Source organism: Balaenoptera ricei, chromosome 18 (assembly GCF_028023285.1).
Source record: "Balaenoptera ricei isolate mBalRic1 chromosome 18, mBalRic1.hap2, whole genome shotgun sequence".
Lineage (NCBI taxonomy): Eukaryota > Metazoa > Chordata > Mammalia > Artiodactyla > Balaenopteridae > Balaenoptera > Balaenoptera ricei.
Window position 1 is genome coordinate 12,538,338 of NC_082656.1, and position 22,537 is coordinate 12,560,874.

Sequence of the window (22,537 nt, forward strand, 5' to 3'; positions counted from 1 at the left end):
TTCTGACAGAAATCAAGTAAAAGCAAATAAAAGTATATAAACACAGAATCTACCAATCCATTTAAATGGAAATGGGAAACACAGAAATACTTGTACTTTGCTAATTTAACAGCTAGGGCCAACACTCAAAATCTAAAGCTAAATTTGTTTTCATTCTAAAAACTTAGGAGTAGGCTGGCTCAGACCTCATTGTAATTTGCAACTTCTATCTTTGACAATGTGCTAATGTCCCTAATATATAAAGAGCTCCTAGAAATTGTGAAGAAAAGGACTAACAACCCAGTAATAAAAATGGACAAAGGACATAACTAGACATCACACAGAAAACAAAATTAAAGTTACCCTTATGCATTTGCTCAACTTCACTCATAATAAAATTGATGCAAATTAATATATTCCAATATATTTCTCTCATCATCGGATTGACAAAAAACAGACCGCCCACTCTGCTGAGCAGGCTGTGGGCAGACAGGTACGCCCAAACAACTACTGGCACAGTGAACAGTATGCTCCTTAGGGAGGGCAATGTAGCAAAATCTATCAAAATTACAAATGCATTTACCGGTTGACACAGTAACCCCATCTCTAAGAATTTATTTGATGAATTACCTGCAGATGTATGAATCAATGGCTCCACAAAGTTATTCATTGAAGCACTGCTTGTAATACCAAACAATCACACCAAACACCCCTCAATAAGAGACTGATTAAAGAAACTATGATATATTCATACAATGAAATATGAGGTAAAAAAGACTGAGGAAGTTCTCTATTTACCCCAGACTTCATTATCAAAAAAAAAAAAAAAATATATAGGACACTCTATATGATGTTCCCTTATGTATAAGAAAGGGAGAGAAATAATTACAGATTTTGTTTGCTTTTATCTGCCTCAAAAAACCCAGGAAAGAAACACAAGATCCTAATAAAAGTAATTACCGACAGTGGCAGAAGGAATGGTGTAGACAGGGACAAAGATGGGAGTAAAGCTTTCCAAAGGTATATATATATTTTAATATAATTAGATTTTTTTTTAACCAAGGAATTAAATTTTTAAAAATGAAGTTCTAACTTCCATTTTGGACTGCCAATGTCCTCATAAAGCTGGTCTAAGATGCTCAACATAACCCACAGTGACAGTTGGCAAGTAAAAGTAGAATATTCATGTGATATTCATTAATTCCAAAGACAATTACTGAGCACTTATAGTATGGAATACAACAAAGAACAGTACCAAACTGTTTATAATTCAATGCTCACACAATGCTACTTTCTTTCACCATAGGTTTGCTTATTTCACCTTCGGGGCTCATCTTAGCCATAGTGCCTTCCAGGAGGAGCCTCCTTAACTGCTTCCCACACCACTCATCTATGTAGAAGGTACAACCTAGCGTTCTATACAACTTATGTACTTTCATCTAATGATCACATTGGGTAGAAATTATCTCTTTGCTAATCTGTCCTCCCCACTAGATGGGAAATATTCTGAGATGAGAAATTTAAAATTTTTCCCACTATGCTCAGCTTTCTAGCACTCAATAAATATTTCCTAAACTCTAATCCAAATTTACCATTTGGAACATATCACAAAATCTAAGAAATGAAAGAAGAAACTACTAAATGTATTTTTTAAAAGCCCATTTTCTCTGTTCTGTCGACTACTCATGAAGAAATAAGGAACTGAATAAGAATGGTAGTGTAAGGAAAAGCATACCTAGCCCCAAGATCTTGGTGTATATAGGAAGGTGGAGAATAACACAAAACAAAAAAGCATACACATCATTAACGTAATTATAAAAATCTTTCAAATAGTTGCAAAAAACTATCCCCCCAAACATAGATTATCTTTTAAAACAGTTTAAATAACAAATACTTGGAAAGGGAATATTAAAGCTGATTATAATTATTTTACCAGTGATCACTTTGTGAATCTGCAAGTTGCTCTGCTTCAGTAAATGGGGATCTTATAAATAATTTAAACTGGTGAAAGGTACCATTAGAATAGAACACACACTCATACCTTGTTGATCTTTCACTTACTCTACTTACCTTCTTCCCCCGTTTTCCCTTATGACGCACATCCTTACTGCCTGGGTCCAACTGTCTCACATCAGTGCCACTGGCTTCCTTCAATTGGTTAGAGGGGCACCTTGATCTTCCAGGGATTTGGAATTCATTTTCTCCTTCTGCCCGGTCCCAGTTGGCCTAGGGAGTAAAGGCCTAAGCTTAGCTCAAATTCAAATTTCCTCTAAGCTACGGTACACTATGCTCCAATAATACACCTATTCAAATGACAGTGTTTTACAACTACTTTTACTAGTCTTTCTCTATACTTTTATCTCATCACCAAACCTCAAACCTTTCAATTCTTTGGCTCACAGGATATAGCCTGAAGCAAATTTCAAAAAAACAAGTACAAGAGATAAACTTACAGCAGTAATTGGTACAAGTGATCATTAAATCAGATGCAGCTACATTTGAATTTAGTTAAATAATAAATTATAAGTTTTAGGAAACACATACAAGACTAAATGAGTTTAAAGGCAATTAACAATTGGGAGATTGGGATTGACATATATATACTAATATGTATAAAATGGATAACTAATAAGAACCTGCTATATAAAAAAATAAATTCAAAATTTCAAAAATAAATAAATAAAGGCAATTAACAAACCTCACATCCAGTTTAACTACTCTGCATTGTTGGAAGGTTGATTTTGTTTTTCCATTTTGCACTCAGCACTAAAGGTAATCTGCTTGCATACACTTTGCTGAATGAATGCTTAAGAGTAAAGGCAAATCAAAACTATAGCTAGTAACTAGCTTTTGTTTACTGTTGGGAGTTCTAGGACAATACAGAAAACTAAAAATAACATTCAACCAAAAAATAAAACTGAACAGAGGAAGTAAACATATAACCTAAACGTCAGTTTAATTTCTTTCCTAGAGCCCAGTAATATAGGCCAAATGAATGTAGGGGTAAAGGGAGAAACAGCTCCATAAAAGGTCTGGAATACTTAAGGAATGCCATTTCATTCAGCTAGTAAACAGCAAAGCTTATTAGACTTAAACCCATATCCATTTGACCATGTTGCTGCCTTTGTAAACTCCTCTCCTAAGCACATCGAGGCTACACACACTTCTGTATGGGGGTCGTGGGTTTTGTTAACACAGCTTAAGTATCTAGTATTTAAGAACATGTTGATCACCAGGTCATTCTCATATATAGTTCTTATTGCGTAATGCTGAGATGACTCTCTGACCTTTCACTTAGCTGGTGATCTGCTCCCACCACCTTTGATCTTAAATTTTTAATACAGGTATGGATTAAAAGTGTATTCTACTTCCTCAGAAAAAAGGAACAAATTTTTCATGACTGAACTCAAAGGAAACTATTTTTTGAAATCCTCCCTGACCTCCTTTCACTTTTCTTTCCATCACCTATCATATTGTACTGTGGTTATTCAACAGACTGTAAGGTGCTCAAGAATAGGAGCTGTTATATATGTATCTTTATAGCCTCCTCTGTTCTTTCTTCCCATCCCATCATTTAACATAGAACCAGGTTAAATAATGAATTCTAAGTATCTGCTGAATGAAAGAGAAAATAAAAGATTACACTACCAAGCTGTCAATCTCCTTCAACCTCAGATAACTGTCAGTATTCACAATCAAACATATTTTTCCCCTCTTGTCCTACGTTAGGATGGGCAAGAACACCTAAAGAAAATATCTCCATTATACTCTATTTCAACTCCCTATAACAGATCAGCATGTGGGCAGAGGAAATGGGCTAAATAAGGCAAGTTCACAGGATGACCAACCGTATTTTAAATCACATTTTATTTTGCTTTCGTTCATCATGAGAACAAAGACAATTCCCTCAAACAAAACCTGTTCCTCAAGTCATACCCCTAAAATGTCCAATATTACCCAGATGCTAATGCTGAAATTACCTTCATTTCACCATTTAGTCCCATTGGCCCACTTTCCCAACTGAGAAATAAGACAGTGGTCATAACAAAAGCAAATATTCACAGAACATTACTACTTGCTAGCACTGATGTAAGTGCCTTAATGTATTAACTTTTAATCTTCATCACAGCCCAGTGAAGTGGATGTTATCATTATCCTGATTTTATGATAAAGAAACTAAACTATAGAGAAGATCAACAGCTTGAGTTAAACAGCTATTAAGTGGAAGAGTTCAAATTCAACAGAGGCAATCTGACTCCAGAGACCACAATCTTAATCACTATTTACAGCCAATTCCCAGCTTGTATTTGTGAATACGCAGGCAAATTATATACTCTCACTTTCCTAACTATGATCACATTAGAGCTTATTACAGTTTCTTTAAAAGCATAAGTGCTTTTGTTAAAGTAGGTTTACATCCTGAAGGTGATTGCATAAGTTACCTGGAGCCGAAGGTCAGACATTTGTCTTAATAGATCCTCAAAGAGTTCTCTATCATCTTCTGGTAATTCAGAAGACAAGACGACCCCCACAAAGCATCCTGATGCTTGTAACATTGTATCAGGAAACATGTAGGCTCCTACAGTACATTTAAGAACTGGAGATCTATCAGGAACTAGAGGATACAACCAGTCACAAACCTGAAAAGGTTAATTTAAAACAAATCAATTAATAGAACTAGGTTTTCACCGAGGTTTTAAATATTGTTATACTAGCAAGCACACATTTTAAAGTTTGAAATGCATTTTACAAGGCTTTCTAGAACCATCAGCATCGACAAACCCCCAATAAAAATCAGCCATTTGCTAGTCTGATCTCCCGGCAAAACACTCACAGGAACTGTGCTAAAAAATGTTATTGCTCCACTAATTATATAGTCTTAAAGCTGGTGCCCTTAAACAGCCCACTGTTAACCAACGAGTCTAGCTTTAAATAAATGGTCAAAGTAAATTAAGGTTTTCTTTATTATTCAAATTAGACACCCCTTTGTGGAAATATATGAAATCAAACTGTTTCCGAGCACTCCAAACGTATTTACTGATTTAATCCTCTTGGTTAGTGTTGTCATTTTAACTACAAGAAAACTGAGGCACAGAGAGGTTAAGTTGCTCAGAGTCAACACCAAGAAGTGGGGCTAGGGTTTAAGCACATCCTATCTGCCACCGGAGAAACTAAACAATTATTTTAATTAGAAACCCAGCATTCAAAATGTTGAATTTTCTTTTAACTAAACCCAACCTGATCTGACAGAGCAAGAAGATTAAGTTACATTTATGGGTTCACTATCTATTGTGAAGTTAAATCAAAATGACACAACGTTGCAAGGCAATGACGCTGCCCTGCAACGTCATCTGGGGACGTCAGATTATCACAGTAGGACTTAATTAAGCTCACCTCCTAGCGATCTAAATTCAGAGGAAACTAAGTTTAAATCAGAATACCCAAATTATTCATTTCCATTATTCTTTGAGTGACCAGAATATAACTTCGCCCCTCACCCAGGACACTCTCTTCCTAATATTAAGAAACTTGGGAGAACAATAGATTATCAAAATACTGTGTGATAAACATGAGTCAAAGGGATTAAATATTTCATATAAACGATGGAAAATTCTGGTATACTATCATCATCTCTGACCAACAAAATGCAAATGTGCAGGGATCAAGCACTCAAGTCTGACTCTTTCCTAGAAAGTGCTTAACAAACATTTCAAATTCTTTTTTTTAATGGATTCTCTCTTTTTTAGTCATCTCAAAAGCCACTCTCCAACTTTTATAAAAGTCAAACTTCAGACAAGTTACAATAAAACTGATTACTGTATTTTCCGAAGTATGATATATAACCATCTGTGGTATGTGAAATGACTTCAAGTAATATACAAACTGAAGTTGAGTAGCAACATATTTTAACATGTATTAGGGAAAAATACAGTATCTTTCCCTCAATTTCACAGTTGTTATTGTTTAGGAAAAAATTAACAAATGAGACATTTAAATAAAAATATGAATAACAAGTGTTGGATTTAACAAAAAAAAATCATAATGGTTGTACTTAAATGACTAAAGTTTGGGAAAGGTTTCTTTTACTATGGCATGATTTCTCTAAGATTAACTACATTCTGGTCACCTTGATTGAAATGGAGTATCCTCAAATCTTCTCAAATAAAACTTTATAGGCCTTTCTTAGGGTAGATTATCACAGATTGGTGAGCTCATCCACCATAGGCTGACTTCTCCCAGTTTCACTATCAGAGGGCAATCTCATGTCCAAGTTCCCTATGAACTGACTATAAATTTAACAGGTTTAAAAAGTATATTAAAACTAAAGTGAAGAGAAAAATAGTTTTTAGAAGCCATAGAATTCTAGTCTGCCTATTTAAAACCAAATTAATTTCTAATTTCCTAAATAAAGCAATAGTGATTTTTTTTGCAGCATAAGAAATTACATCTAACTTCTAATACTTCGTTGTTTCAATGTTTGTTTTTTAGAACAAAAAAATTCAGTGAACACCTGGTAACTCTCTTTAAGGACACTGCTACAAATATCCGAATACATGTAAATGAGAGCCCGTTAAAAAGACTCAAACTTTGGGGGCTTCCCTGGTGGTGCAGTGGTTGGGAGTCCGCCTGCCAATGCAGGGGACACGGGTTCGAGCCCTGGTCTGGGAGGATCCCACATGCCGCGGAGCAGCTGGGCCCGTGAGCCACAACTACTGAGCCTGCGCGTCTGGAGCCTGTGCTCCGCAACAAGAGAGGCCGCGATAGTGAGAGGTCCGCGCACCGCAGCAAGGAGTGGCCCCCGCTTGCCGCAACTAGAGAAAGCCCTGGCACAGAAACGAAGACCCAACACAGCCAAAAATAAATAAATTAATTAATTAAAAAAAAAAAAAAAAAAAAGACTCAAACTTTGGGTACAACTTTACTTTTTATTTAGGACTCAAAATAGGAGATGTTGTAAAGGTTAAAAACAAAATTAAAAGAACTAAGACAGAACAAATTTTTACTAGAGAACAAGTCATTTTAATGGTTGAGCTCATGAGCTCATTCTACATGTAGAATGTTCCTGACGTTCATTCCCCACACCTCCAGTAGCCCAGGCCCCAAAGGTTTTTTACATTCCACTTTTACTCTATTACAGATCAGCAGAAAGTATTATATCTTTTATCAGCCCCCTCCCGATCCCAATCAAAAAGCCTACTCTTTTTAACCTCAAGGCTTCTTTTTTAAAATAACTTACGAGATTCACACTATTCTTCCTGTCCATTAATGAAGTTTTCCTTTCAACAATGCCCCAAAATATCTCCTTTATACATCCCCAGTAAGTCTCCAACTATCTTTAAACAAGCTTCAAGTTGCCTCCATGTACAAGCTGCATAAGAATTGAAAATAGAATATACCAAGAGAGAAAATAAATCTGGGTAACTAGTACTGTAACTAAACCACATCATCTGGACTCTGGATAAAAGCACCTGCCTTGCTCAAATAGTCATCTCCCTTACATGCAAACCCTTTTGTTACACCCAATGTATACTGAATCCTTACTTCTAGAACCCCATCTCCCTGTACCAATGTCCACTCTTTTAAAAACAGATTGATATTGGACCATCACCTTCAGAATACCTTACTAATTCCACAACAGTTTCGTAACAACAACCTTTATTTAGCACCAGTCTTTGTTCTTGGACCAAGGGCATCCTGGTAAATTTATGTGCTTGGAAAGTTAGGACTGCATCTTAGATGATCGTCACAGTCTCTACTTGTAGACCAGGGTTTCTCAACCTTGGCATGACTGAAATTTTCAGTTAATTGTTTTACTGAGGAGAGCTCTCCTGTTTAGATGTTTGGCAGTACACCTGGCCTCTACCCACTATACATGCCAGTAGCAGTAGCACACTCCCCAGTCCCAGCTGTGACAACCAAAAATGTCCCCAACTACTGCCAAAATATCTCAGGGTGAGGAGACTAGGGGTGGGGGGTATTCTTACTAGTTGAGAACCACTATTCCAGACACTGGATCTAGCCCAGTTCAGCCCCTCAGCTGGGGCTTGACATGTATAGAAATTTACAGTTATACATTCACACATGAGTTACATAAATCCCTTTTGAAATCAAAGTTATTACGTTTCTTCCTCAGATAAAAAATTACAAGTTAAGGATGAATATTCTGATCTCCCTCAGGTTCTGTATTCACAAATTTAGTACTAAAACAAGAGTTTACATCTAAAGGAAAGGAAAAAGAAAGGCTATCAAACACAAACATAGATGCTCAAGGCTCATAAATTTCATGAAATATATTTAAAAAGGAACTAGAATTTATAATAATCTTTTTGCACTGTCTTGGACACATTATAAATATTTACAAATAAAATTAATATATTCTACACATATTTCAAATTATGTTTACATTTTTCTTTGGCTTACCTGAAGAAACCCAGGAGGACGGTTTAGAACTGTATCAAGAGAATTATCCAAGAACCTCACGATTCGAAGGTACCCAGGATATGAAGGTGCACTAACCTCCCCTGCAGGATTTACAAAAAAAATCTGTACTCCATTTGGTATCAAAATCAACTCATCTGCATCTAGCCCTAAGGTCTCAAGAGGAGGTGGCTGAGAATGATTCCTATAAAAGTTTTCCCCAACTGATGAGAACTCCCCAGATTCTGTTCCATAGGATACAGTGTAGTGACCCTCAGCAGCCTGAGGAGTATATGCAGGAGGTGCTTCTGATGGATGACTTTGAGACGGTAAGGAAAAAGTACTAGGTGTAGAAACTGATTCTGTACTTGTAGTTGAAGTGTTTCCATTTACTTCATGGTGCTGAGGAAGTGAATTAAAGGACTGAGGCTCCAGTGACTTTTCGGACATATCTTTAGGCGGAAATTCTGGATATAACTTGGGCACCTCCTGAAGATCATTCCGTAGAGAAGTGGCAAGACCCTTCTCTAGAATTTCCAGCCTGGTACGTACATTCTGTAGTGTTTCTTTCATTTTCTGTTGCATCTGTCTAGCAGATTCCCACCCAGGACCTATGTGTTCGGGATCTGCTGATGAAATGCTGATTCCTCTGAGCAAGTGCCCTATTCCTTGCTTATAGTAGTTCTTTGCTTCTTCTTTCTGACCTAATTCATCTGTATTCAGTCCTTTATTAACAAATAAAAAGGCCTTCTTGTATGCTTCCTTGATGATCTTAATTTCAGCAGGTTCTCCATCTTGTGGCTCTTGTTCCATTTCTGCAAAATAGGAAATACATCTTTAATTACCTTATTTAGCTCTTTGTTTACTTATTTATTATCAGTTTCTCCTACCTGAATATATTTCAGAGGACTGGAACCTTGCTTGTCCGTCCTGTTCACTGATGTATTCCCTAAGCCTATTATTAGATCTGACGTAGAGAAAGCACTCAATATGTATTTGTTGAATGGATAAATAAATAATACTCTTGGTCCTAAATATCTTTTTTTTTTTAACATCTTTATTGGAGTATAATTGCTTTACTATGGTATGTTAGTTTCTGATAAATATCTTTTTAATTAAAAAACATAAGAGAATAAGCCAGAACACATCTGTTGAATAATTTTCTTATTCCAGTTTCTTATAAGAAATAAAAGTTTCCTGTATCTTTAAGGTCGGAACAAAAAAGTCTTACTCTAAAATTCATTATAATTCCAGATTATAGTAGCTAATTAAAAATGAGGTTGAATCATACATTGGAGAGGACAGAAATGAGAAAAAAAATGATCTGAATGAAGCTTTAAAGTTACCCAACTTCCACTTAAAGGTGGCAGGTTACTCACATGCAGTTAGCCCTGTTCCCTCCCAAAACTCCATTAAAATGACTTACAAGATTATTAAAAAAGCATAACCATTCTTTTCAATGAGAAAAAGGCATGAACAGGTACTTCACAAAAGAGGATATTTAAATGACATGTGAAAAGGTGTTCAACACATGATTCCTTCAGGGAAATGAAACTAAAATCCATAATATGACCACAGCTGACCCTTGAACAGTAGGGGATCCACTTATACAAGGATTTTTTCAGTAAATACAGTATTGTATTTTCATTTTACAGCTCTTTGAATTAACTAAGTATGGAGGAGAGTTTGTGTTTGATTAGAGCTCACATTACGTGGAATCAAAAGAACTAGGGTCTGCGTGCTGTTTCTATCCAAACTGTTTCAGCTTCCTGCCCTTGGATGAGTCATTTACCGATTCCTTTGTGTTTGAGGCAGAGACAGCAGTAGAGGGACTTCTGATCGTGGGGGGGCTGGCGCCCCTAATCCCCTGTTGTTCAAGGGTCGGCTATATATACTTATCAGGTGGCTGAAACTGAAGACTGACAAGTGTTAGAGAAGACAGCAACTGGAACTCTCATATACTTTGCTGGTGGAAGTGAAAAATGCTACAGCCACTATGGAAATTTGGCAGTTCTACCAAAGCTACATTCACCCACTCTATGACCCAGCAATTCCATTTAGAGGTATATAACCAAGAGACATGAATGAATATACATACCAAAAACATGTACAATAATATTCACAGCAGCTTTATTCACAAAAGCCAAAAAATCTAAACAACCCAAATGCCCACCCACAGGAGAAGGGATAAATAGTGGCATATTTATATTATGCAGTAATATGCAGGAATTTTTTTTTAAAAATTGATGCCTGTAACGCTGATGAATCTCACCAATTGCACAAAAGAAGCCACATACAAAAGACTTCATATTGAGACTACTATACTATACTATATGATTTTACAGGTAAAGTCGAGGAACAGGCAAAACTAGTCTATTATGATAGAAACAAAAATAATGATTACAGGTGTTGGTATAGACTTGGAAGGGACACAAGGGGACCTTACAGCATATGGAAATGCTATCTTGATCTGAGTGGTGATTACATGGGTGTATACATACATAAAAAATCTGTAAATTTAAGATTAGTGCACTATATTGCACATTATATCCTTTAATAAAACAAGTAACAAAGCCATAACTCACAAAGAGGGAGGATGAAGAGTCAACAGGGCTTTGTTTCTGAAAAAGGAGGAAGACAAGTAGTAACTCACAAAACAGATTTGAGAAAGCTGAAGCCTACACTGTCAATCGGGAAACCAGAGAAGCAGCCCCAATTATATCTCATCACAGAACCTCCAAAAGGCACAGGAACTGATGGGATTCAATCTTCCTCTGGAAGAGGGAGTAGAGGTAGAGCTGAAAAAAGGACTGATTCAAAGCTAATTTACAAAGTAGACCTTGAGATCTCTCCTATACCAAGCACCCAAAAACACTATTTCTCTCCAGCCCTGAAAGAAGATTGGATATTTTAATTCAAAAGAGCATAAAATAAAATGTCTCAGGACAGGGAACTATCAGACATGATTAAGGGTAAATATCAAAAGCAGGACAATGAAAAATTAGATACTGAATACTGAGACCTTCAACCTTTTCTCCCCAATTTGGGTCTTGGAGTCCAGGCAAATAGGTACCACTCCAGAAAAAAGATCATAGTGTCTTCTCTGAGAAATCTGACCACCACCAAGAGGAAAAACCTAAAGAAAGTGGCACTGAGAGTTCCCCCAGGAACTGTCCAAGCAACTAACTCTTCAGAGAAGCCATGGTTGATAGGTTCTACCCCAGAGAGTCTCCAATTAACTTTTTAGTGCCCCAATCGTATACATAAGCAGAGACCTGAGAATCAGAAAACTGGTGAGGAAAACATCTAGTATGAAAGAAAAAAAAAATAAGAACAATGCAATTTGGTTAAAATGGATACTATGCAGGGAGTAGAACACTTCCAAAAAACCTTTGTATCAACATAAAGAAAAAAAAACACTGCATCCATGAAATAAAAACAGAATATACACATACAAAAAAGGACAAAGAACTAAAAGAGCTTTTAAAAATTATATATAAATCAGCTGGAAAGAAAAATTCAATAGAGGGATGAGAAGATAAGGTTAAAAAATTATAGAAAATTTCTGCAAAGCAGAGCAAAAAGACAAAGAGATGAAAAATAGGAAAGAACAGACAAGAAAATTAGACAGAACTCAGTCTAGAAGGTCTGACATCTGAATAACAAAACTTCCAGAAATAGAGAATAGATAAAAAAACATATCAGAGATAGAAGAGCTGAAGAAACAATTCAAAGAATTTCCCAGAATTGGAAAGCACGAAATCCCAGATTAGAAAGACCAATGAACAAAGGATGAAAAAAACCCCACAACCATGAAATTTCAGAACATTAGGCTCAAAGGGACCATCTTAAAAGGGCTTATCCATAAAAATAAATAAATAAAAAGAGAAATAAGATTGCTAAGGAACTTTTAAAACCCAACAGAAGTTAGAAGAAAATAGTATAATTAATTCATGACTCTGAGTGAAAATAACTTCCAAACCCAGCCAAGTGATTGCTCAGATATTACCTTCTTTTTCTTGGATTCCATGTTTGATGAAAGGAATCACAAGGCTGATGACAGCAGTTCACAGATGACAATTATGCAACCAGTTCTTACTGGAGTAGAAGACTGAACTCCAGAGATGTCTTCAAGCAACTAAAATTGATAGAATACCTAATGTGTTCTTAAGTTTTGAGAAGAGATCTATTAGGTTGGCCAAAAAATGCCTCTGGTTTTTAAGTAAAAATAAAACACACATTTTTCATTTTCACCAAGAACTTTATTGAACAACGTATTCACCCTTTTGTTCCACTACCTTCTGCCATTTTTCAGGCAACTTCGTAATTACATCTTCCCAAAACTTTTTATCCTTTTGAGCAAAGAACTGTTCCAGGTGTCTTTTACAGTCTTCCAGGGAATTGAATTTTTTTCAATTAAGAGATAAAGACTGAAATGAATGGAAATCCGAAGGTGCAACGTCTGGTGAATATGGCAGATGAATCAGAACTTCCCAGCCAAGCTGTGACAGTTTTTGCCTGGTCATCAAAGAAGCATGCGGTCTTGCGTTATCCTGATAGAAGATTATGTGTTTTCTGTTGACTAATTCTGGACACTTTTCTTCGAGTGCTGCTTTCAGTTGGTCTAATTAGGAGCGGTACTTGTTGGAATTAATCGTTTGGTTTTCCAGAAGGAGCTCATAATAGAGAACTCCCTTCCAATTCCACCATATACACAACATCACCTTCTTTGGATGAAGACCAGCCTTTGGTGTGGGTGGTGGTGGTTCATTTCGCTTGCCCCACGATCTCTTCCATTCCACATTGTTGTACTGTATCCACTTTTCATCGCCCTTCACAATTTGTTTTTAAAAAGGAATGTTTGGGCTTGCCTGGTGGCGCAGTGGTGGAGAGTCTGCCTGCCAATGCAGGGGACACGGGTTCGAGCCCTGGTCTGGGAAGATCCCACATGCCGTGGAGCGGCTGGGCCCATGAGCCACAACTACTGAGCCTGCGCGTCTGGAGCCTGTGCTCCGCAACAAGAGAGGCTGCAATAGTGAGAGGCCCGCGCACCGCAATGAAGAGTGGTCCCCGCTTGCCACAACTGGAGAAAGCCCTCACACAGAAACGAAGACCCAACACAGCCATAAATAAATAAATTAAAAATAAATAAATAAATAAAATAAAATAAAATAAAAAGGAACGTTTTCATTACGTTTCAGTAGAGAATCTCATGCGGAAATACGATCAAGAAGGTTTTTTTCGCTTAACTTATGTGGAACCCAAACATCAAAACGAGGAACATAACCTAGCTGGTACAAATGATTTTCAATGCTTGATTTGGATATTTTGAGTATGTCGGCTATCTCCTGCGTGGTATAACATTGATTGTTCTCAATTAATGTCTCGATTTGATCGTTATGAACTTCAACTGGTCTACCAGACTGTGGAGTGTTGTCCAGCGAGAAATCTCCAGCACGAAACTTCGCAAACCACTTTTGACACGTTCGATCAGTCACAGCACCTTCTCCATACACTGCACAAATCTTTTTGTGTGTTTCCATTGTGTTTTTACCTTCCTTAAAATAATAACCATAATATGCCAAAAACGTTGCTTTTTTTCTCCCATCTTCAATATTAAAATTCACCAATTTTGATAAGTCTTTTTTTAAATGCACGCTGATATGACAGCTGTCACATACAATCTAACAAAATTGTTTTGAATGAAGTTAAAGACAACTAAGTGCTACTAGAGCCATCTTACGGAAAAAACCAAACTAACCTTTTGGCCAACCCAATAAATAACTGTGGGAGGACTCAGGGTTTAATCAGTGCTAAGTACATGGTAAACTAAGGAAATAAAAATCAAGACAATTATTAACTCCAGGGAAAACAAGATGCTGAGCTAGAAAGAAAAGTAATCATGTACTGCATGTTTCAGTTTTGATTAATGTCATAATAATGTAAATAATGAATCTTGATACAAGCAAAATTATAATACAACCATATTGAGAAGATGGGAAGATGGATGGATAGGAAGTTTCTGTGCCTGTGGTATAGGATGGAAGACCTAAAATTTCATCTTTCCTACTAGGAAATTAATGGACAATGCCTAAAACTGAAAAATAAAATAAAGTAGCAATATAAGCACCCTGTTTACAGATTTAGACAGAAAGACCAAAAGAATTGGTAAGAAAATTGATACATGCTGCCTTTGGGAGTAAGGGATGAGGCTGGGAGGGTGGGACCTCTGATTTTCACTGCAAGTCTTATAAAAATATCTAATTCTTAATAATATGTACAGGATAAAAAAATTAATTACTAATTTTTAAAAAGTAAACTGAAGCTTTAGAGCAGATTGTCTAATAGAATTATGATGTTAACTACATATGTAATTTTAAATTTTCTAATAGCCACATTTAAGAGTAAAAAGAAATCTCAGTGATACTATTTATTTATCCAAATACAGCCAAAATATTTTTTCACCATGTACCCAATATGCAAATTATTAATGAGATAGTTTAACTTATTTTTTGGTGTTAAGTCTTTGAAACTTAGTGTGTATTTTACGCTTGAAGCGGATCTCAATTCCAAGTACCTTCATCTCAAGCGCTCAATACCCACATGTGCCTACTGTGGATACTGCAGTTTTAGAGATTGTCTTCCTGTGATCTCATTAAAAATTATAACAACAGGATAAGGCTGTTTTTGCAACAATTTACATTATAAAGGCATCACCAAAACTGGCCTAACCATACTTTCTAACCTGAAAAAGAAACAAACCATTGGTCAGCCATATCATGCAGTGACTTCATGGTAGTTGAGAGAATGTATATATTCAGTCCCCAATTTAGAAAACATCATATACAATTGACCATAATCAGACCTCACTTGCCCTACCTTGAATCGCCTATCAAAATGAAATTTCCTTTCCCTGGAATTCTGTCTTTAGAATAGAATGTCAGTAGATCTTCCCTCAGAAACCATGGGACAGGAATTCTGCACTCCACACCCCTTAGGGTACAAGGAGGCTCAGAGTTCAGAAAGCAAGACAGCAGAGGTTAAATAGGCTTTTGTGAGCTGATCTGGGAATTTAACCAGCATTTTTAAGTTTGTCCAATTGACTTGAATAGGGTCTTGAACAACACTGTGACCTGGCACCCACTTTTTTGCTACTTGCTACAGGACACCACTACTACCAACGCACAATTTACAGAGCGTTTAATGTGTGCTGGAGACTATGCTAGATGTTTACCTCATTTAATCCTTACAAACAACTCCTGAGGCATTGTTACTATCACTAGTACTTTGCAGAGGGAAAAATAATTGAGTTTGAAGGCAGTAACTCCCTTAGATCACATGTTTCTGAAAGACCTTGGCGCTAATAATTATTTTCACATTTTTAAAGGGTTATAAAAACAAGGATATGCAACAGAGATCATATGTGTCCCACAAGCCTAAAATATTTTACTATCTACTGTCTGGCACTTTACAAAGAAAGTTTACTAACCCACTGCCCTAGGTTATAAAGTTAAATAGCCTGACTCCAAAACTAATCCTCTAAACCAGGGTTTCTCAACCTCGGTTTGACTGACATTTTGGGCTGGAAAATTCTTTGTTATGGGAGGCTGTCCTGATCACTGTAGGATGTTTAACCGCACTCTGATCTCTATCTGCTAGATGCCAGAAGCAGCACACCCTCCCCCCAACCCCTTGGACAGATCAAAAATGTCTCCAGACATTGCCAAATGTACCCTGGCAGCAAAATCATCCCCCGTTGATAACCACTGCTCAAATGGTCTTTAAATTAGGGAATGTGTACCCCTAGGGCACATGAAGATTTGTCAAGGAACACGTTGCAACAACATATATAATGTTAAGAAAAAGGCTTCCAGATCCCCGTACTTCCATTTAGTACTCCTCACTAAAACTGACCTCCCTGGGAATATGCCTGCAGTTCAGCTATCATGCTGTTGTTCTTCCTCTTCCAAGCTCCTTTCAATCTTCCCACTTTACAAAACTTTACCAAAAATACCTCTCACTCATTCCTATTTTTACTATGGTGTATTCCCCAGAATGGAAAGGCGTGGTACTATGAAACAGCCCAAAAAAATCAGAGGTGTCAATTTCAATTGAGGCACGACTCCAACTATCAATCTCGTTAAGATATAAATTTCCACTAAACTTCCATTTTTCATATTTACTTATTCTTTGTCAAAATCCATCAGGTATTATACTGTTCTGACCAACTATTACTACTTGTAATAATTCAGTCCAGAAGAAAAATAACTCCTAGAGTTACAGTTAAAGGAAATTAGTTAGTTTCAACTTACACAAATATTTTTATTAAAGACATGTATGACAGAACAAAAAGCTTTCAAGCATAAATAAATTACAAGATAATATTCAGTGGGGGTGGGTAAAAATCAAAGTACAATTTCAAGAAAAAGGAACTGTGTAAAATACCATGTATTTTTAAAATTGATGGTGATGGCTATAAAAGTGCAATATGATACTCCTTGAGATAGAGTTAAGAGGGATATACCAATTTTATATTAAAATGTCAGTATCTATACCACGTGGGAAACTGCATCCTTTCCAACTACCTGAAAGTATGATGTAAAACATTATAAAACAACCTAAAGTGTGCAAGGGGGATAGTTTTACAAAAATTATTTTGGGGGTTCACAAGCAAATTAAAAACATTGTTCTAAAACCACTCACTATTATATTGCAAACACAAAACACACATGGTCTGTGACGCTTAGAAGCACCATAATTTACTACCTCTTATTAAGCTCTTTGGATGTGCTTGGCACTGTTCTACGCTCCATTTACTCCTCATATCCTTGGAGGTCTGATCTGATTTAGAAAATCTTTTACAAATATTGAGCAGCTTGCTCAAGAACTAGTAAATGAACTAGTAAATGGAAGAGACAGATTCAAAGAGTTAGGCTCAAAAGATATTTGTCAGGAAAACGAAATGAAATGTCTGATTCCAAAGCTAAACCTCCTGCTGTGCTTACAAGTTAGCAGAGTGAGGGAGGTGTGAAGGGTACTCGGAGCGTTTCATGCTAGACTTAGGTCTTAAGCCTTAAAAAAACAGATAACATTTAAAGGCAGAAAGAAGGCACGATAAAGGAACCCTAAGCAGAAGCAATATGACCTTGCACATATCTTTATTTCAAAGCTTATTTCACATAGTGTGCTGAAAGATTTCTTAAATAATGTGTCACTGAAGGAAATGGGAGAGCTATTCAAAGGGAAGACAGGCGTGTGTGTGCACACACGTGTGTGCATGGGGGCGGGGCGGGGTGATTCCATGGGTCAGCTGCTGCTGAACAGCCTTCCTTGCTGGGCATCTCCACTCTGAAGAGAAAAAAATTTAGCAGGGAGAAGAGCCTGTGTATCTTTCCGGTGAAGTGCAGTTGCAAATCTCAACACAGAAGGAAAAAAGTTTGTACTAAAATATTATATTTCTATTTTGTCGTTGTTCTGGGATTTGCTTTATTCTCAGTAGCCTCTGAGAAAATGCACTTCACAGGAACAGGACTATACGATGGTGACTTTAGAAAAAACAATGTCTATCATATCCTTAACCATAGTTAAGTGTTCACCAAGTGTCTTGAAAAGATAAAAACTACTATTACATGATTTGACGCTTGAATTTTTAAAGTTGGGGACAGAAAAAGCCTTTGAAATGTCAATCTGCAGTATTAAATAAAACAGTACCTACACCACTATTACCATCTTCACTCACAACCAAAAGCTGGCTCCAGATACCAAGGGCACATTTAAGTTATTTTTTAAACGTTCTAATAAAAGAACTAAAATATATTTGTTTCAAATATAACCGTGTGTGCGCGCGCGCTTTAAAAAAAATACTGAGGAGCAAAGGTTAAATTCTGAACCAACAAACCCTTGGACCTAGTTCAATCCTATAAACACTGAAAGTAGTAACAATCATGCTAACGGTCAACATCACTAGTAGTCTTTAATAATACAACCACTCATCTCCCTAGAAGGAGGAGCAGAAGTTGCTCTAATGCCCGCCCATCTGGCCCTTTACAAAACAAAACAAAACAAAACAAAACAAAAAAAGGAGCGGGAACTTCTGGCAAAGACCTGTCTGTAACTGCCTCCTGCAGCATCCCACCCTACTCTGGCTTGCTAGAGGAACTACACACAATGACGTTTCAGAAAGCCCCATAGGTTAAGAGACGACACACGTAAAAGCTTCCTATTTCCAACACGTTTCATATAAAGTCACCAAATGAGGTCCTTTAATGTGAACGAGGGCGAATCAAAAAATAGCTCCATTTATAATTGGGGGGGCATTCTTATATTACCTTTTTTTGGCTTGCTTTTGGAAATTTCAAAGAAAACTGCTGAATCCCTAAATATTTAAGGCAACGTAATTTCACAGGCAACAACAATCTTGAAGGCAAATCCGTTAAATTACAATACACTAAAACAAATCTCGAGCATTCTCAAGAGACAGGGTAAAGCAGTTCATTACAGTTAGAGAGTGCAGAACTGGGCCAGCCCTACAGGAACGCAATAATGCCGTGTCACGAAACTGCGCATTCCAAGAGAAACTTCCTGCAGACACAGAAATGAAATCGGAGGGACCTTCTGCAGTGCTCAATCCCTAATAAACACGAACAATCGTATTCGAAGGAGCAAAATCGCGAGCTCTCCGTTCCTAATGTTGATCTTTTTGGAAAGAAAGACTATCGAACTTTCACGAAGCTGTAAGCGCTGGGTGAGGGTGAATAATCGATTTTCAGAGCCAACGTAAACAGCGGGGGTGGGGCAGCAAAAGCTGGTCAATAGAGATGAATCGGGAGGACCGCGACCGAAGGGAGAAAGGCGGCGCTCTGCAACACTAACAGTAAATAGAGGAGGGGGAGTAGGGAGCTCGAAGGTGCCATAAACCTATGCGATGGGGGTTAACTAAGAACAACTTCTCAGACTATTCTCTCCCGAAATTGCTCCCTTCCAGGAAAGTTTCATCTCCGAGATTTGGATTGGGGGCCGCGGCCTTCTCGACCCTTCCCGCCGGGCCAGCCCGCGGGCTCGGGGCGCTCACACAAACCCACCCGCCTTGGGGGCCCGCGCAGGGGCGACTCCCTCCCGCCGCCGGCCGCAGCCCCACCTGTGCCTTCCAGACCTCGGGCGCTTCGGCACCGGCCGAAGAGCTCCCCGCCCGGCGGCCGCAGCCCAGGGCCCGCTCCCTCAGACGCGGCGCAGCCGCCGCCGAGCGCTCAGCCGGGACCAGCCCGCGGTTCCCGGCGCCCCGCACGCTCGCGCCCGCACGCCGGAACTGACAAAACCCCCGGAGCCGCGCGCCACGGAGCGCACCACGTCACGCGGCCGCGCCGCCCGGCCCGCCAGCCCGGCTCCCGCGTGACCCAAGCGCGAGCGCGCAGCCCGCGCAACTCGGCTTTCACGGGAGGCCCACTCGGGCTTTTGCCCGGGGGACTCGTCCCCGCCTGCCCAGCCTAAATTCTGTCCACTCTGACCTTCTAAATGGTCTCTGGGGAGACGTCAGTCCACTTCGAACCCCAGTCACCGTAAAACTCTAGGGCGAGAAAAGGATGGAGGGCGGAAGGCCCGGAGACAACCACTTGAGCCAGCGGCTCAGCGCGGACCCCCAACCAGGGTCCCCCGGCCACGTCGACGGCCCCGCGCTTGCGCAGTCTCTTGCTCTCCGCGGACCCCAGGCGGCTGGAGGGAGTGGGCGAGAGCGGTGGGCCGTGAGGGCTCTGACGGCTAGGGGGAGCCGTGTGCGCCAGAAGTCTGTAGCAGCAGGGCAAAAAATGTTAAATTCCTGATTCCTAAGGTTAAATAGCAAGTGTGCCGATACCATTTATGATTATGGAAAGCTAACAGGGGAAAATCAGGGTAAACATACTCTACTTTTCTTCAGAAGTTCTTTAAAATTAGTAAGATAGCATAGCTGTGTGGACAGGGAATGCTACCTGCTTTTCCGGTCCTACAAGGATCAAGCCAAAGCAACAGCCCCTGCCCCCCGCCCAGGAGCCCTGAGGGGAGTTTAGGATGGAGAAAAATCGAAAGCGGTCTATGCTTTGGATACTGGCCCTAGATAGTAAAGATGCATATCTATGGAATAATGAGCCCAGACTCTTGCATCTTCCCATAGAGAGACAAGCACTAAGATCATGAACTTTAGATGTCTGTTCTTTGTGATTAGCGGTAATCTTTTGATGTTCTACCACTTTTTTTAAAGAAAAAAAAACAAAAAACAAAAAAACCCCCCAAACCAGAAAACCCCACAGAACTCCTACATATCCTGGTTCCTCCCTTACCTCTTCAGAGCAGTTCCTCAGAGTTATCTGAGAGGCTGTGTCCCAGGCAACTGTCCTTAGTAAGAGCCCCGAATAAAACTTAATCTTGAAACTTTTAGGTTGTACGTTTTTCTTCAGTCAACAGATGTCAGATTTTACACTCTTGAATAGGCCTGCCTTAAAAAACTATATACATATATATACATACATATATATGATGTGCCCTGAGCTCTTAAGACTAAGTGACTTGTTTAAGGATGGCAGAGACTTAATTCCAGATGAACTGTTACTCCCCTCAATCAAAATTAATTAATGATGGGGAATATTGGATGACTACTGGGGGGGAGGCTTTTAAATTTAAAATCTGGTAGTTCCACTTGGTAGTTCTCTGGAATCTCAGAAAGATAACAGCCAGCCATTCCAAAGAGAAAAACCTCTTAGGGGTGTATACATTAACACAGTGGTTTTAGATGATTTTACTCTTATACACCTTAAAAATAATTCTGAAAAACTGTGACTCTGTCTGTACCTTCTCCCTCATTTTTAGACTGAGCATCAAAATTTTTCATCTCACTTAGAGAGTTGCAAGGGATGCAAATTGTTTTATTGTAAATTGACATTCTAAAATGAAACAGTTACATAACTTGACTTGTAGCCAGTGGAACCTAAATACCAGATAATTTTATATCCAGCATCAGTTTTTAAAACTATATTAACAAGCTTTTCTTTAATAGGAAATTTTACATCATTCCTTTTCTTCTTAAACTCATATCTCCATATCACTTGATGAAATTTTATCCCAATATTTATTTATTCTGGTTAGATACGACCCCCCAAAATATAATCAATAAAAGAAAAAAAATGGTAAATTGTACATCATCAGAATTAAAACCATTTGCTCTTCAAGAGACACCATCAAGAAACTGAAAATACAACCTATAGACTATGAGAATATATTTTCAAATCATCATATTTTACTTGTATTTCAAACATACAAAGAACTCTTATAACCTAATAATTAACAAGATAAGTAATATAATTTTAAGTGGGCAAAAGATTTGAATAGGCAATTCTCCGAAGACATACAAATGTCCAGAAAGCACATGAAAAGATTCTCAGTGTCATTGGTCTTTAGGGAAATGCAAATCAAAAACACAGTGAGATGTCATTACTTACCCACTAGAATGTTTGTAATAAACAAGATAGATATTAACTGGTGGTGTACAAAGATGTGGAGAAATTCAAACCCTCATGCATTACTGGTAGCAAAGTAAAATGATGCAGTCACTTTTTGATAAACAATTTGTTTCTTGGAAAGTTATACATAGACTTACTATATGACCTAGCAACTCCTCTCATAGGTGGAATTGTGTAGACATATGTTTCCATTTTATTTAGTTCAAAACATCAAGTGATGATGCTGTTATAAACTCTTTTCACTCCTATTTATTTAGTTTGTTTAGGTGGATAGAGTTTCTCAGTTTTCACATCTATAAATATTAAAATTGAAATGGAATGGATGCTGAATTCTGTCTTGTTCTGTAAATAGAGTACATATAATACAAACAATAATACAAATAATTGTATACACAAAGTGCACAAGTGTACTTGATAGAAATGTTCATAGCAACATTATTTAAAACAGCCAAAAAGTGAAAACAATCCAAATATCAATCAACCAATGAACGGATCTTTGAAAATGTGGTATATCCATACAATGGAATATTGTTCTATCCCCAAAATGAATGAAATAGTGATATATACCACAACATGGATGAACCTCAAAAACACTATGCTCAGTGAAAGAAGCCAGACAAAGACATATATTTCTGTTTCAATGATTTTTTTTT

General features: G+C 38.0%; 1 protein-coding gene across 4 annotated transcripts in view; it reads right to left on the reverse strand.

Annotated features, from left to right (window-relative positions):
• The window catches only part of SPART (spartin), a 42,396-nt gene extending 22,309 nt beyond the window's left edge, over nucleotides 1-20,087 (reverse strand). The window contains exons 1-4 of one of the 4 annotated variants that reach the window (XM_059903067.1): nucleotides 19,902-20,087; nucleotides 8,401-9,212; nucleotides 4,422-4,619; nucleotides 2,050-2,205 (exon numbers count right to left, since the gene is read on the reverse strand). In XM_059903067.1, the coding sequence (XP_059759050.1) occupies nucleotides 2,050-2,205; nucleotides 4,422-4,619; nucleotides 8,401-9,210 (1,164 nt within the window). In that variant the 5' untranslated portion in view covers nucleotides 9,211-9,212; nucleotides 19,902-20,087. Of the gene's footprint in view, nucleotides 1-2,049; nucleotides 2,206-4,421; nucleotides 4,620-8,400; nucleotides 9,213-19,534; nucleotides 19,700-19,901 lie in introns of those variants that run through there. The other 3 variants (XM_059903068.1, XM_059903066.1, XM_059903069.1) reach the window with 3 other exon arrangements.
• Between the last annotated feature and the right edge of the window lie 2,450 nt (nucleotides 20,088-22,537).